Below are 17247 nucleotides of genomic sequence, written 5' to 3' on the forward strand. Positions count from 1 at the left end.
GCAAGTGAGACCAACTTCTTATCAGTCATCTGATACACGATTATCTTTATTAAGTCGAAAGAGCCAGAGATGGAGCTTTCCAAGTAAAAAATAGGCACTTCCTGTTCTGAGGGGGCAGGGCTTAGATGAAGTCAGACAATGACAATATAGGATCATAAGGGATCCAACCAGGATCACTCATGTCAAGTTTGGTGCAGCTCTGCTCAAAATTGTGGAATCTAGAGCCAAACTTATAGCAATGGCATTACAAGTCACTTCGCCACGCCGCCACGCCCACCTAGTCCATCAAAAACAAACCGGGTTGGAATCCAAATTACACCAACATGTTTCGTGTCTGTAGACACAGTTTCATCTTGATTAGGTCAAAGGGGTTAGAAAGGGATCGGTCAGAGTAAAACATGACACTTCCTGTTCTCAAAGGGCGTGGCCTAAGTGATGTCATCATTTGACCATTGGGTATTGTAGGGCACCCGATGATGATCAATCACTGAAAGTTTGGTGCCTCTCTGAGTTTTTGTGTAAGAGTTATAACAGCTTCGTGTTTCGTGGCGAATAGGTGAACTTTGACCCCAGGAAACCCCCCTTCAACAGGCACGAAAACTCAAACCTTTTATAACTTTTAATCGGCCATGCCTTATGAACGATCTGACCGAGTTTGAAGCCGATCGATCGAAATCCCTAGGAGGCGTTCGATCAAATGTGAAGGCTGTAAACGGCCAAAATGGTGTCAAAATCGGAACTTCAATCCAAAATGGCTGACTTCCTGTCATACTTGCACTATGACATTAATGTAAATTCTGAGCGTCTTGGGGAGCTCTACAAGTGCACCAAATTTCAAGTCTCTACGATGAAGTAAGGCAATAGGAAAGAGTCTTTTGAAAGTTGCTAGGTGGCACCATTGAGCTGTTTTTTTTTTTACGATTTTGCGATTTTTACGATTTTTGCGTTGACCTTAAAATACGTAAATTTTTCACAGTCTGCATCTGCCAAGTTTGGTAAGTTTTTGAATATGATAAAGCCTCCAAAAAGCCAATGTATTTTACGGAAGCATAATAATTTACAGCACAATTTCAATAGGCCTTCGCAGCGCTTAGCTGCTCGGGCCTAATAATAATAATAATAATTAACAGCACGATTACAATAGGCCTTCGCAGCGCTTAGCTGCTCGGGCCTAATTAATTTTAAGATGAATTGATCACCAGGGTTATCCCAAGTCCCAAAACTGCCAGGTAGTTTTGGAATTTTAATTGAAGCTCAGCTTTATTTTGTCATCACTTTTTCTTTGTCTAATTCAGTTGGTTTTAATTATTTTTTAGGTAGTTTTTGGGTAGTTTTTATTAGTTATTCATGCTTGTATATGTGTCAGTATAAACTTATGAATTTAAAGACAGCGAAAAAAAAAATAATAATTTGATTAACCTGACCTAATACAAGAAAGCTTCAATCTGTGGGGGGAAAAAAAAAAACTTTTCAAGGTTTCTAAAGATGTTTCTGCGCTCATCTGAAATGTCTAAAGAGAAACTGAAAATAAGTTTTAGATCAGACAGAGTAGAACAGAAATTGGGGTTCAGCCGCCTGCTGTCTGATAGCTCAGTGTTAGCTCCACTGCAGAGCATTCAGAGCAGCCTTAAGGCAACCAGCTACAGAAGTTGACACACACTCTGTTTTTAGGTTTCCAAAGACTTTTTTCCATTTTGTTTCTTCTGTCTTTGTGAGGTGTGCAGGTTTTTTGGGGGGTTTTTTGTTTTGTTTTGTTTTGTTTTGGGGGTTTTTTCTCCAAAATTAGAATGAGTTTAGAAGCTGGTATTTGTGGGAGGTAAGCAGAGAGATTCTAAAGATTAAATGAACAACTTCGGTGGTCATCTCTATTATTTCATATTTTTCTGTATGAGAAGTCAACATTTTTATGTTATGGTGACAGGCAGCACTGTCAGGGCATTTAGACTAGTAATAATTTGTGTACTAACTCACCATAAAGAGATTTATTTATTAAGATAAATACTAACAAATTTTTCATTGTCTTTCACTGGCATGGAATAATTAGCTAATGTTCTTTTCAATGTTTTCAATTGTTCCAAAATGAGTAGAACTTAAAATAAACACAAATAATACAATTAAATCAAAATGTTCAATCCGACATTTGTATCGGATGTCGATACGAATGTCGAGTTTGCTGATTCAGCTGGTTAATGGAGGCGGGGCTTGACTTTCTTCGTTCTTAACATTTGGAGCTCTGAACCTTTAAATAGTGCTTAACAGAATTACCTGTAATTCTATCAAATTTGACAAATGACTCCAGCAGTTTGCTGTAAATCCCCTGTTCGCTCTTTGTCTCCTAAGCTCGCCGTCTCCATTCCGGTTGAGTCGGGATGATTCCTCATGATAGAAAGGAGGACGAGGATTAGCAGAACCTCGGCTCGCGTATTAAATCATCTTCCGCTTGATCCGCTTTCGCTCTGTCGTTCATCTTCTCCTCCGTCACACTTCCTCTCCTCCGTGCCAGGTGCTCCTTGTGCGGCTACGTGTGCAGCCATCCGCCATCGCTCAAATCCCACATGTGGAAGCACGCCGGGGACCAGAACTACAACTACGAGCAGGTCAACAAGGCCATCAACGAGGCCATCTCCCAGAGCAGCCGGTAAGCACTGTTCACTGTTCAGGCTGGAAAAGGTCTGCAGATGTGGGCAGCCTGAACTTTTCTACATTTTGCAGAAAACCTGTAGTGTGTTTTATTGAGATTTCTTGTGATGGATCAATGCAAGAGGCGATGTACACCCAGGACAGACAGCCTGTTGGACAGGCAGCAGAGACCAGTTACAGGCTGTCCATGCATCTTTAAAATGTCTTAAATTCATGTATTTAAAATGAAGGTGTTAAATTCTTTTTAAAAAGAGAGATGGTTGGCTTTCAATTTGTAAATGACATTTTTATTTAATCTTGAATATTCTACGCATTTGTTTTTCTCAATGGACTTTTCTGTCAGACAAAAGGTTGAGTTGCACGCAGACATCTTCAATGGATTCTGTGACTCATGGCCAATGAGGCTACAGCAAATCACTGCTAACATACCCTTGCTGGCTAGCTTTTTTGTACTTATTATGGGTAAGTGTAAATTTATTGGCAGTTGACTGGAGAAGGTTGACATAAAGGTCTTTTATGTGAATCGATTCATAAAGGCCTTAGTAAAAAGTCTTAAAATCCTGATTTAACTCCAGTCATGTTGTTGGACTGTGGGAGGAAGTCGGAGCACCCTGAGGGAATCCTCACTTCCTGTGGCAGGAAGAGAATTTAAACTCCATGCAGAAAATTCCTAGAATGGGATTCCCACCCCAGACCTTCTGTGACCACATACGGTCCTATTTTCAACATGTTCCACAAATAAAGATCTGAAAAGTGCGGCATACAGTATTATTGATCCCTATTTAAATCACTAACGGCATCATGCTGTGTGGATGCTTTTCCTCAGCAGGAACAGGGTAACTGGTGTGGAGATGGATGCAGCTGAAATGGCCTTATTCATACTTTTATGTCACACAGATTATGACAGTAGACGTCATCATCTGTAGCTGTCCACTAGGGGTCTCTGTGGACGTCTGCATTCTGAGCATCATTCTGTTAAACGAGTGCTTTGGCAGGAATAATAATAGGCACCAAACACACAGTATTAGTAGAAAAATAAAGGAATAAGATCATAAACAGAAAAAGAAAGTTGTTCCCAGTGTGGATCATCTATCTTATCTTGCAACGCTGAATAATTTTAAAATGGATCCATAGACCGAGGTGACCGTTATTACTTTGGACATTGACCTCTAAATTCTTCTTCTGTGCATGTGGATCGCTTTGGAGTCATAAACCCTTCACTTAGAAATCAGATTTAATTGGCATGAACGACTCGGCCTGTCACAATAAGTAATCGCTCAATTAATGATGATTATTTGAACGTTAGGACATGTGAGATTATGGAAAAGTTAGATTTTTGTGAAACCCTGCCATATGCTGTGGATTCCTCCCTGAAGCTGACTTGTGTTCCCTTCAGAGTGTCTCAGAGGCGGCCTGCTGGCCTGGAGTCTGGGGCCGAGTGTCCAGCGGTGATCCTGCCTTTAAAGGAGACGGCCAGCAGCCAGGTGGACCCTCACCCAACACACACATCAGTAACAAAAGCCTCTCTACCTTCTGACAGCCCGCCCGGACCACCCACACCCCCTCCAGACTCCACCCAGGGTCCTGCCCAGGGGAAGCGCCCGGGGCCCGCCACGACGGGGCCCACCACGACGGGGCCCGCCACGACGGGGCCCCCGACGGAGTACTGCATGCTGTTGTTCTGCTGCTGCATCTGCGGCTTCGAGTCCACCAGCAAAGAGCGTCTGATGGAGCACATGAAGGAGCACGAGGGCGACATCATCAGCATCATCCTCAACAAGGAGCAGCAGCAGGAAGCGGAGGCCCAGGCCGGCCTCCAGACGGCAGAGTGACACGCATCCGTATGTGATGAGGTCAGAGGTCACTCCAATGGCTGCTGTGTCACACAGGCACCTTTTATAGGTTTCAGGAAGAGGAATGTGATTTTAATCCGTTAGTCAAATCCTTTCCCTTACAAAGCTTCAGCCCAAGTTCAGACAGTAATAAGCTCAACCTTCAATAAATCACAAAACATTTAACTATTTCCTTCCCTAATTTGATTACTTTTCTATAACGGCAGCTCTTTCATTACTACTGTAGTATTTACCATGTTTGGTGCGACATGGCTGAGGTTCTCATCCTGTAAAGAGTTAGCAACACACCTTCAACCCCACATCGCTACTCCAACAGAAGGAATATTTATCTGTTTGTTTTTCCGTTAGCTGCCAGTTTGGAGAGAGGTGTTAGTTTCTTTAAGTTTGTTGTATGGTTTATAAAGTAGAGAAGGAAGTGGAAGTAATACACATTGACTGAGGGGTTGTTGTAAATGCCTGTAGACAAAAGGAATGACAAAAAGGGAAGTCTGTTAGTATGTTAGTTATTTGAATCTACCAGTGCCAAGGTTAGGATGTAGGAAAGGAGTCACGGTTATCTCTCATGTTTGTGGTGCTATGTTCATTTGAAAGCAAAAATTTGTATGTATTTTTATATCTCCTGCTGTTTATGTTGTTTGTGTGAGTGTGTGCGTTTAGTAAAGTTTTTATTATATTTTAACGTTCTCAAAAGTACAAATCATCTTCTGACCAGAGCGTTTCTAAACACAGCGGACCCCCGCCACTCACGGTTCAGTACTTAGAAATTATCCCGTGGACATGATTTCAAATTATTTGCAGAAAATCCACCCATTTATTAATAGGTTTTGTAAATATTCTACAAGAAAATTCCACTTGAGAAGTGAAACTACTTAAAAGCAATGCTACTTGACACACCATTGGCTGGCGTTAGCAAAGCAGCCAATCCAGAAGCGCCATTCGTTTTCAAGATAGATGAGGAAGACTCACCTGTCTTGAAAACGAGATAGATGAGTCTTGTTTGGCAATAGCGTTAAGACGCTTTCCACTGTGTGTGTTAATGCATATTAAGGTATATCTGGTGTTTGAGCTGTTAATATAGCAGTTGTAAGCATTTTTAGACGGGGTGTTCTAGGAGTTTTGAATCTATCCAGATGTATCTGGCCAACTGGATGATCAATATGTGGATCATGGCACTTACAACATCACATTCCACCAAATATTCTATCCAAGCAGTCCAGGAATAAGGTGGATTAGAAGTTTGGATTAAAACAGATTGGTTATTGCAAGTTGGCTCACAACAAAGCTACACTAAAAAGGATTACATGAATATTTGATAAATATATTGTCTCAAAGAGTGTACGAAGAGTTTAGCTGAAAGCGGTCGTACATTTACTAAAATATGTTGGTTGCACTTAGTGTTAGGAATCCCAGCATAAATCCTCATGAAACATTTTACATTAACAAAAAAAAAAAACATATTTATGTATGAACTCATTCTCCTTGCTCAGCTGCTAGTTAGCATTAAGTGACAGCTCAGCATGCTAGTAGATTTTTAGCTCATGTTTTAGTTCAATCCAACCAGGTTGTTACTGTTTAATTTAGTCGTCTTTAATAATGTGGGATATCAGCCTCTTGTAAAAACTTGTAAAATATAGAAATTTGGAAATTTAAGGAACATCAAAGATTGAATTTACAGAAAATTGGGAAATAAATGCATTGAACTCCAAGTTAGCCTGGGTTAGCCAGTTTCAAGTTGCCAAAGAAAACTTTCCAACACCTTTAAACTGGCAAAATGATGAAATTCTGCACACAAGTCTACTAGTGGGTTTGAGTTTTGCTTTTATTTTGTAGGTGAAGATTATCTGAAATGTAATGTTACACCAGAGTTAATTAAACTTATTCAAATGTGTTGTACACTATCTTTCAATAATTACCAGAACAATAATTACCTTTGTTGGTTAAATGCCCAGAAGTTTAAAATTTGACATTTTAATTAGAAAGCAGTTTTTTCAGTAACACTTTATTTGAAGGGGGTTGAATAAGACTGACATGACACTGTCATAAACATGACATAACACCTGTCATGAACATGAATAAGCCTTCATGAATATTTATGAATGTTGTCATAAAGCATCATTCGGTAAATTATGACACTTTTAATACAAAGTTGACATGATACAAAATGTCTTTGTTATGACAACTTGACATTAACTAAGAAATCATTACTGTTTAAACTTTACCTTTAACAACATAAAGATACCTAATTTTTAAAGTGAAATCAGTAATAATTTTATAACAAATTTATATCAGTAATGATTTCCTGGTTAATGTCAAGTTGTCATAACAAAGACATTTTGAATAATGTCAACTTTGTATTAAAAGTGTCATAATTTACCGAATGACGCTTTATGACAACAGTCATAAATATTCATGAAGGCTTATTCATGTTCATGACAGGTGTTATGTCATGTTTATGACAGTGTCATGAAAGTCTTATTCACCCCCCTTCAAATAAAGTGTTACAGTTTTTCCTTATGCTGCTTCCTGAAAGGCTAAATTTCTGGTAACTTTGCACAATTAGTAACCAAGCTGTGGTGTGTTGTCACAGAACACACCACATATAATTTATAATCCACCTGTTTTGAAACATTTTCCCTCCTTTGAAACGAGGTGAAGATGGCTTTGTGGAAACTTTAACTGTAGCTAAAAACACAAACAGGGACATCTTGAATACCAGAGAAACTCTACATCTTGATCATTTTAAAGTAACGTATTTTTAACTAGATGCAAGAATCAGCAGGTAAAATAGATAATCAAGTCTAGTTCCTGTTACAGATGACATGAGCAGAAAATGATTTAAAACAGTGTTCAAATCTGGAATTATTTTTACATTTTGTCTTCTCCAGGTTTTATAGCCTCTGTGTGATTAACTCACAATAATCAGTGCAGTTTTTTTGCTCCTGATTGGACATACTGAGGTTTTCTACAGCCACTCTTCACTATACCCAACCATACCGAAAACTGTGACTCTGAATTATTCCACCGTAATGTATACAAATATTCACTTCAGTCTTTTTCTTTTTAAAAAAAAAAGAATCTAGCTTGGAATGTTAAAAGTAGCCTTACTGGCTTTCGTGTGCCAAAGTTTGAGGATGTAACATGAGAGCTGAAGAAAACCAGTCGAATGTGTAACCTCTAAATTGTCCTGAATCGCTCCAACAAAACTTTCTCCATTTTACTGAATATCAGCAGAGAACTTTAGCACTTGTTGTATCTGTTGCTTTTTGTCTTGTTCTCAGTTAAACCCGATTTATTTTTAGACTTTTAAACGACGGGAAGCTCTGAGGCATGAACCAGGCATGCGTATGGAGGCTCACACCTCAGCTTTTTATTTATGTTTTAATTTTGAGACATGTTGTCTCAAAATTAAAATATTTCAGGAGGAACAAAATATTGAACTCATTTCTGCGATGATACTTTATCTACCAAGAAGTGACACAACCTTTGAGCAAAGTTTTTCAGACTTGTGTGTTATATTTCTAATTATTATGAAAGATATATTTATATATAATATGTGGTATATTTTATGTCTGTTTGAGCACATGGAAATTCTCTCCATTTTTCTCGCTATAGTTTTGCTAAACACCACAACCACATGGCCTTTATTGTGTGCCATATTTCTGTTTAAAAGCAATGATCTCTTGTCTTTTTTTTTTTTGTGCCTTTTAGTGTTTTTGTGTCTAAAAGCGTTGGTAGAATATTAAATATCCCTGGTATGGATCCCTGATCCTCTGAAACCTTTATGTTTTCATCATTCAGGTCAAATAATCCAACACACCAAGTACATAAGGCAGCCCTGATGTATCACTAGCCAGAGCTCAAACGCTTTCACCTTAACAACCTCAAAAACTGACATTTCTATAAAATATGAAATATTTTTCAAAGTTCATTATGCTATAAAAGGTTTTCAAATAGATTTTTTTTGCTAACTTTTGATCTATTTAGAAGAAATCTTGGTTTGAAGTTCAGCATAGCAAGACGAGCTATGTCTGTTTGAACCAAAGGACACGACGTCTACTCTGTATTTTTATGCTCGTATCAAATTTTGTAACAGATTCAACATGAAAATGTCTCGGACTGTAATGTGACACTTGCTTTGTTTGTATTTATTTTTAAACATCCTACAAAGTATTTCATCACTTTGTCATTGTATCTTTTGCTAATAAAGAGAATGTGAAATGACTTTGGTAAAAATGTTTCAATAAAACAAGCTGAGGAATCTGAATGCAAGAATACCTTGAACAGGTAAACACAGAGTCACATGACCAACAACCAGATGTTGACCATTTGAGCAAACCAAGAAGAAGAAGATGACAGGAAGTAGTTGGAGGGCCATCTTTTTAAACAATTTGTCACATGAACAAACTTTTTCATGTGTGATTTAAATTTTTTATTGAATGGAATCACTACAATTACAAAATTGTGTATTTTTGACACTATCAGAATATTGACAAACGTTTGCGCACATTTGTAATGGAAACTCAGCTGCTGTCATTTAATGGTCTGTCCATCTTCTAGTGTTCATTGGCTTTTTCTAGCCAATGAAATCCTAGTATTTGAACAGCAGTATTTGAACCGTTGTCGGTCTAACTCTCATCATCAAAACGTCCACATAATGTCATATTTTGGTCTGTCTGAAGATGTCATTTTTAAATATTAAAAGATTGATGTTTAGATCAGTTACTCAGTACTTGAGTAGACTTTTTAGCAAATACATTTACTTCAGTGAGAACATATTAAAGTATTTCTACTTTTACCTGAGCACAGTTTGATGCTGCTCCGCCCCCCTCAGGGTGTTGGAGCTGTGATGTGCTTTGGACCCGTCTGAACCACAGCTTCCATCAAGACGGGTGGGACAGTCGCCATTTGTTTCCAGGGGAGACGAGGGTTGGCTTTGTTTTTCTGACAACTTCTTTACATCTTGATTGAACGTTTCTCATTACACTGTGCTGCCAGGCTGTTTTCAAGGTGAACATTTCATTTTGTCTTGTGGACAGGCAATGAAACAAATGAAAATGCAGTCCAGGTTCTTTTATAATCTCTTTAAAAAAAAAAAGGGGAAAAAAAAAAGCTGGTTGAGGACCAATTGAGTTTTACATTTTCTGTTTTTGAAGAAATAAATTAAATCTAATCTCCCTCAGTTCAGCCTTTCCATTACTTCACATGCACAATATATCCTTGTGAAAGAAAAAAAAATGTCTGCCTCTGTATTCTCATCACGTTTTCTCCAAATCCTGAACAAAATAAAACCTTCAGGTCTATCGATTTCTTTAGAGGATCACATTTTCTACCTAAACTGGTTAATAATATCACTATGAAAGTGAAGATCAAGGTGAACGAAGGGTGAGAGAGGCACAGAAAAGCAGGGGGGAAGTAAGAGCTATTCCTATTGAGATTAATTGCTAATTCTGGGATTTCTTGCTTCAGAAACCTTGCTTCATGTTGCAGTGAGGAAAGAGGATTTTCAACTCCATGCTGTCTAAAGAGTTCAACTGGGAGAAGTGAGAAAAAGACGAGGGTTATCTCAATAGGCCATCATCCAGTAGATTAATTGTCAGGGTAGGGATGACAGGACAGACATGAGAAAAAGGATACATATGGACACATTTGGGTGCAAACTGAAATGATTTAAAGGGGCAATATTATGTGTCTTCCAGACACGTAGCACAGTCAGTTACTTGATTGCACCATTTTATAACACAATCAAGTAACTGTTAACTTCAGTTATGAGAATGCTACATGTATCACATTTGACTTCAAAGAATTTTGGCTTTGTAATTTAATGCCCTGGAATGGGGCCTCTGTCCCTTTAAAGTGTAACGAGACACCAATCACCTCATCTAAAAGCTAAACCCCGCCCCTGGCAAGTTTTAAAAAATTGCTGGAGCCAGGAGACACGGCCGAGTTTCAGGATGAATGGAGGGGGTGGGTCGGGCTGTGATCAGGACAAAAGAAATGATGTCACCTTATCCATTTTGTCACCAGTGGTCAGAGCAGAGCAGACCCGTTCCACTCCATGTTCACATGGCAACTCAATCACATATGTAAAGCTGAGTAATATTTAGGTGTGTAAGAGCAAATAAGCAGCACAAGAAAGACTGATGTATCAAATGATCCGAAATAATGCCCTTCAAAAATAAAGACTTGTAGGGAAACAAGATGCTGGTCAGAAGTTTACATATGCTCGACAATGGCCGTAAATAGACTCGTAATTTTGGACTGATCAAATTTTCTAGCCTTTACATAACTGTAATGGTCTTAAAAACAGGAATTGAGTGCACAAGTGCAAGGAACAGCAGAGTACAGTGACAGAGAACAGAATAATCTGGGAGGGAGGAAATGAAACTGACTGGCTTCGAAGTGCACAAAGAAGCATCAGCAGAGATCCTCCCTCTTGCTCTAAACAGAAAGAAATACAAAGAGATCGAATACTAAAATATGAATCTAAACTAAAGCACAAAGTTGAAGAATACAATAATGAACAAAAATATGCAGAACTAATAACTTTATAGATCAACCTTAGTGACAATTATCAAAGACCAAAAAAAAAAAAGAGAAAAGAAATTGTATGACATTATCTTTAATCAATTTACAAAAATGTAATGAGGATATTTGGACAAATATTGTTTTATTTTAATAGTAAAATTTTCCTCTATTATAATAAAAGCTTATTGAGGAAACATTTCTATCATTCCTGAACTATAATGTGTTTCAGCATGCGTTAGCTGAGCCACTGTTTTCCACAGAGCCGGGATTTCTTGTGTGTGTTTGGATTTAAAATTGCTCTTAGTGAACCATGACAGGCACCAGATCATTTTTATTGTTTATTAACTCTTCCACACAAAATCATTGTTATCTTTCAATGCAGGTCTCTATAGGACACCCTCCAATAATCAGGTTACAGCTAGTCACCAGATGTTTTCAACATAATTGCTCCAGTTTTTCTTCCTTTGATTCACAAACTTAGAATACCTTCAGAAAAACATTAATTCTTTTTCAATAATTTACACAAGTCATAGAACCCTTTTTAGTGTTACCTTTATTGTTTTAAGTCGATTTGTTGCTTTTACGAAGTTTTTATTTATCATCACTTATTTAATAGGATTTTTTTTCTTGAATTTGTTCTCATAAACAATGTCAAAAATGTCAATCTTTGAATAAAAAAACAAAAAACTAGTAATGGGTACAACAGTTTATTGGAACATTTATTATTAGATTTTCCAGTAACTTAAAACTTAATATTTTTTTGTTTTCTATTTGGGTTTTTTGGTTTTGACACCCATAATGTCAACAGTTTCTCAGTCATTACAAAGAGTTTTCATCTTCACTAATGCATGAAGCTGCAGGGGGAAAAGACCAATAACAATGCCACAATATCCAGTCCAATAAGTCCAATATCACTTCTTCATATCATTTCATCACCAAGGTGAGCCAGCAAGCCAGCTGGAGAGTAATAACGACCATTTCGGAAAATGGAATGTAAGGTTTTTCTTTTTTTATATATAAATTAGAGCTAGAAGAAAATTGTAAAAGGAGATGCAGCTTGAAACCATATTATTTGACAGTGGCCCATTGATAGCTTAATAATAGTGAGAAAATCATTATGTGCATTTGATAACTTTTACTTTTATGTCATACTTGCCCACTCACTTAGACGTGGGGTCTTTTCTCAAGCAAGATGTTATATATGAAGGACATAATTTTTGCTTATTCCATTAGCAGGAACCACTATGTGGATGAAGACAATCACCATCAAAATGAGACTAACAGCAGAACACAGGAGAGGGTCAGAGTTAAGTTGTGAAAAGCGGGGCAGTTTTTGCAGGAAAAACATATTAGCTAAAATTGTAAACTCCCCATCCAGAGCTATCACAAAAAAAATATTGATGTGAGAACAATATTATTACAAGACTATTTCTGTCACATTTCTTAAATTGATATTTTACCACAAGACAGTATGTTATTCCTAATTAATATTTTGTTTATTTTCATTCTAATTTTTCTTGTCGATCGATCTCTAGTACTTTACGGGACCTGATGGGCCGGAAAATCTCTTTCACTGGGATGCAGGCAGTCTATACAAGAATGGACTTAATAAAGCTGGAAATGTAGGTAAGTTGAAATCAAGTACCATTTTAAAAGATTAAGCTATTTTGTAAAATTTTCTTATAATTCAAGTTCTATTTTAAACACTTCATTTATTAAATTTGATTAAACTTATACGTTTTATTCATGTGTTTTAATAGTAGCAAATCACAATAAAATCACCCATGTAGAAGTTAACTTATGATATTTTAGGATTTTATTTTGAAGCACAGAACCGCCGATTTCCGGTACTGAAACACAGTACCGCAGCCAGCAAATATTAAACACACGGGTAGGTTTGAGCAAGTTTTGGGAGAAAAAGGGGGAGAAATTGGGACGAGCAAGTGATATAGGAGGACGCTGGTAGAACAGGGAGACAGGGAGCTGCTGGACCGTCCTACCAGCCGCTCCTTCAGCCCAGAGGAGGGTGAGAGGCTGGCATGGACCGCTTGTATCCTAACGGAGACCGTTTCGCCGTCCGTCTGCAGCGCGAGCGCGCCTTTGTGTTAAAAAGCAGAATGACTGTAATGAGGCGCTAGCTGTGTGTCCGAGCGGCACAGCGGGACTTTAACCCTGCCTCATCCTACTCTGAGTGTCAATGACCGCATCACCCATGTGTCAGCTAACTGGTGATGATATGTGAGCAAACCCTCCGGTTTAAAGATGGTAGAAATGAATGTGGCTCTCCGTTAATCTGGTCTCGAGCGAATTCTGATATTTCTCAGTCCGTTTGTAACGTGAGCAGGAAATCCCGAGCAGAAGGCCCGTCTATCCCGGTGTTATAGCGGCGCTCAGCCTTGTTTACATCCGCGCATTAAAAATTAAACGTATCTGCGTGGATCTCTACACGCGCTCCCGCTTGTGTTAGGGGGGGACAGTTTGACAACATGACGAGCCTGCGTCAGAGGAAAGGCAGCAGGGGGAAGGAGGCGACTCCGGCTGTTGAAGTTCAGGCCCACGAGTCCAACTGTTGCACCCATCACCATCCAGACAAGATCCTGCAGGGTGAGTGAGAGAGAGAGAGGAATCCTCCTGGGACGCTGAAATAACGTCAGTCAGTATGAAAACCTGATGTCATTAAATAACTAAAACAGCGGTTTTGTTCCAATCAGCACTCCTATTAAGGCATGACTTATTAGGACTCAAGTCAATGTGTTGCACCCTACTGCCAGTGTTGAACAAGCTCTGCTCTGGTGGTAACCAGCGCAGAGCTTGAACTCTTCAGTCATAGCTGAACCTTTCACAGTGATGTTTTCTTGTAGTTGTAATAGGTGATGGTGGTTGCCTGCTGCACCCAAGCCTAGGGTCAATTAAAGTAAGAAAGTGACCTAACTGCAGCCATGTTTCTGGGTTTGGAGAGGAAGCTGAACCCAGAGAGAATCTACACTTAAGTCTGTCAGCAACAAACCAATTAATTGAATGATAAATTAAAAAGAGCTTGATAATTTCCATTTGGACAATAGAAGTTAGAAATATGCCCCCCTTTAATTTTGCTATTAAAGGGGGCAATAATAATAATATTATTATTTTAGCTGAAACTGGTCTCTAAAAGACAATATTATCATTTATCTCAGTAATTTCTGTGGCAATTTATCGTCCAGTAAACATAGTTATTGTGCCAGGCCTACAGATTTGTTGGCGAACATTTAAATTCCATGCAGAAGCACAGCCTTTGATTCAACATTAGGACCTTCTTTGTTTTAATGTTTCTAGAACACATTAGTCTTTTGCCCTGTTTTGTAAATAAGTTAATGAAAAAAAAAACCTTAAAAAGTATGAAAAAAAAAATCGAAATGATGAAAATTACCAAAAAAAAATAATAATAATAATTGGTTTACCAATAAAAACCAAAAAAGCAAAAACCAGAAAATAATAATAATTTTTTAAAAAAACTGTAAAAGACATAACATTTTCATGTCCTTGCAGGCGATTGGTCATGGGGTGCTATAATCTGGACATCGATTGGTTGGTCTGTTTCTGTGGGCCTGGGCCTTTTGTGCTCCATCTACGTGGCCACGCTGCATGAGAACGACCTGTGGTTCTCCAACATCAAGGTAAAGGCCATAAATCTCCTGCTTTCTGCTGAATGTGATTCTCCGGTTTTGTTCAGTCCAACTTTCTGTCTGTCTGCACTCTGCAGTCTGAGCAAAGGGAGGCTCAGATTTCTGCAAATCCTCCCAGTCTGAAAGTGAATGTCTGGTTTCAACTGCCATTTTCTTTTGGAACCAGTCACAAGCTGGGAAGCCATTTGATTTGTCAAAATTGGAAAAGCTCATGTGTAAATGCTGAAATATTGCACTCAGAACTTGTTATGATGGTTCGTGTTGTGTTGCATATTGCCTCACAGTATCTCCACTGAGGCTTACAGGGCACTTGTTAGAACAAAGCCATCACTCAAGTCAAGCTTTTGTGTGAATAAGTCAGCCGTCGTGGTTTCACACCACCAGTGTAGGATAGGAACTGTTTGTTCAGGTTGATGTATGAAATGAGTGACCCTGAGTTCACAGCTGTTTTCCTGATAGTGATGGTGTCTATGAGTTTGTTTGCATACAAAAATCTCTGTAGATTGAGGTTGATTGATCCCATGGCTTTTACATTTCAATGACACTAAACAAGAGGAATAGGAGTAACAAGTTTTAAAAAAAACAACCAAAAAAATAACAGGAACAACAAAAATGGTAAAATTAGCTGTGTTTCCCTTGTACAATTAATTGTACAATCTGACATTTAAAAAACGAATATGCTTAATGGAAGCATATCAATTAAAAAAAAAATATATATATATTGATAAATAGTTTTGGCCATAGGATGAGGTGTTTTTTTTTTTGGCCATATTGAAATTGGTTTATTTTGCAAAACTGCAATGGAGACACTTTTTTCGCATCACACAAGTCATGTGATCAACAACTGAATGTCACTGGCACAAACCACGAAGGAGAAGGTGACAGGAAGTTGCTGGAGGATCGTGGCACAGCATGTTTTTTAATGACTTATTGCGTGAACAAACTTACTCAAGTGTAATTTTAATTGCGCTTCTTTTTTAATGGAAACACTGTAATATAGAAATTGTGTTTTTTCGACATTAGGGGAATATTGACAAAGTTTTGTGCGTAATGGAAACGCAGCTAATGACATGAACGGCAAAACAAGAGCAAAAAAAAAACTGTGAAAAAGGACAACATGAGCAAGAAAAAACACAAAAGATCAGAATCAGAATGAATCACCATGCCTTTATTGTCATCTTACAGAAGCACAAAAACATTTCATTTCAGCACAGGCCATGATGATAAAGAACAATTAGCGCAACAAGAACAACAACATGGAGAACAACAACAAAATGAAATGAAAAAAATACTGCTGGAAGTTAAATAGTTGTGGACGTTTTCCACATAGACAAGCAGGTCCATGGAATTCTGATCCGTCACACAACATCATCACATAAAGGCAAACTAAGGTTCAATTTAGGATTTCTATTGTCACAAAGCTAATTCATTTTCTAACTGCATCTGTCACCATGGTAACCTGTGCTGGAAACCTAACCATCACCACGACAAGTTCAGGAGGATTGACAGCTTTTCTTCTAATAACTACCAGCAGCTTTTTGAAGTTAATGTCAAAATGTGATTTTGTGGCAGAGTTCTGCTCCTGTTAAACTCTCTCTGTAGAGTGAAGATTGTCTTCAGTGGGTTTAAAACCTACAGAAATGTGTGCTGTTGGTCTAAAAAAAATTTTTTAACTTAATTTTGACATCATGTTTAATTTTTTATTGCGATTACCTAAATTCAAAATGATGTGGCTCTAAGAAGTCATTGAAACTGATCATCAATGATTGTCATGTAACTTTGCTTCTAACAGGCTCTTGCAGAGTAACAAACTTATGTACAGGTCAAGTTTTAAAATTCAAATTCTAGCTTCACGTTTTTAGTACTCAATTATAATGAGGTTACTAAAACTAGGCTTAAACATTTTTTTAATTTTCTGCTTTTTGTCGAATAACAACACTTCTTCATCATGATGATACACTTCCCCTTGTGCTGTGTTCTCCATCAAATGCCTTGGAAACGCATCATAAACACCTCATTGTGTGAAGGGATGATGGTTTTTCCATGCGTAGTGTGGTGCTGATTTCTGAACTCAGCCAAATGGAAGCTTTGTTCCTGGGGGATAAAGTTTGCGCTGTGTGGTGTGGCAACATTGCCAAAAATGAGGTCATTTTTAATGACCCTTGTAGCACTGCAGAAAAACATTGTTTTAGACTGACTCAAAGCAGTATTATCTGATTTTACAGTCTGTATTAAACACAGACAAAAAAACATGGAAATGGAAACTCCTGCTGTGGGTTTTCTCATTTTGTAACACTGTTAGTTCTCATTTGTTTAGGTGGACAGACCCTGCCAAAGATGTGTAAAAAGTAGTGGTGGGACTCCATTGCAATTTTAGTCAAGTTAATTGCATCATCTGTAGTTAATTAATTAGTTAATTAACTGGCTTTTAATCAATTATATATTGCAACATTCTGGATTCAAAAACTCTTTTTTTGTTGCTCAATTATTGAACGAGTCATACCAGCTCAACAGCAAAGATATTCAATGGCTTTAGTTTGTTGTTGAGGTTACTCAACCATCAGGAT

General features: G+C 38.0%; 2 protein-coding genes across 4 annotated transcripts in view; both read left to right on the top strand.

Annotated features, from left to right (window-relative positions):
* The window catches only part of LOC103143969 (zinc finger protein 507), a 20619-nt gene extending 14697 nt beyond the window's left edge, over positions 1-5922 (top strand). Inside the window, exons 6-8 of one of the 3 annotated variants that reach the window (XM_016675687.1) lie at positions 2504-2638; positions 4181-4241; positions 4272-5922. In XM_016675687.1, the coding sequence (XP_016531173.1) occupies positions 2504-2638; positions 4181-4241; positions 4272-4472 (397 nt within the window). In that variant the 3' untranslated portion in view covers positions 4473-5922. Of the gene's footprint in view, positions 1-2503; positions 2639-4036 lie in introns of all 3 variants that reach the window. The other 2 variants (XM_007560701.2, XM_007560703.2) reach the window with 2 other exon arrangements.
* A 6937-nt stretch (positions 5923-12859) lies between these two features.
* Positions 12860-17247, top strand: part of dpy19l3 (dpy-19 like C-mannosyltransferase 3) — a 62213-nt gene continuing 57825 nt past the window's right edge. Inside the window, exons 1-2 of the mRNA XM_007560704.2 lie at positions 12860-13622; positions 14544-14671. Coding sequence (XP_007560766.1) covers positions 13505-13622; positions 14544-14671 — 246 coding nt within the window. The 5' untranslated portion in view covers positions 12860-13504. The remainder of the gene's footprint in view (positions 13623-14543; positions 14672-17247) is intronic.

Source organism: Poecilia formosa, unplaced genomic scaffold, assembly GCF_000485575.1.
Source record: "Poecilia formosa unplaced genomic scaffold, Poecilia_formosa-5.1.2 Scaffold119, whole genome shotgun sequence".
In the NCBI taxonomy this organism is placed as follows: domain Eukaryota; kingdom Metazoa; phylum Chordata; class Actinopteri; order Cyprinodontiformes; family Poeciliidae; genus Poecilia; species Poecilia formosa.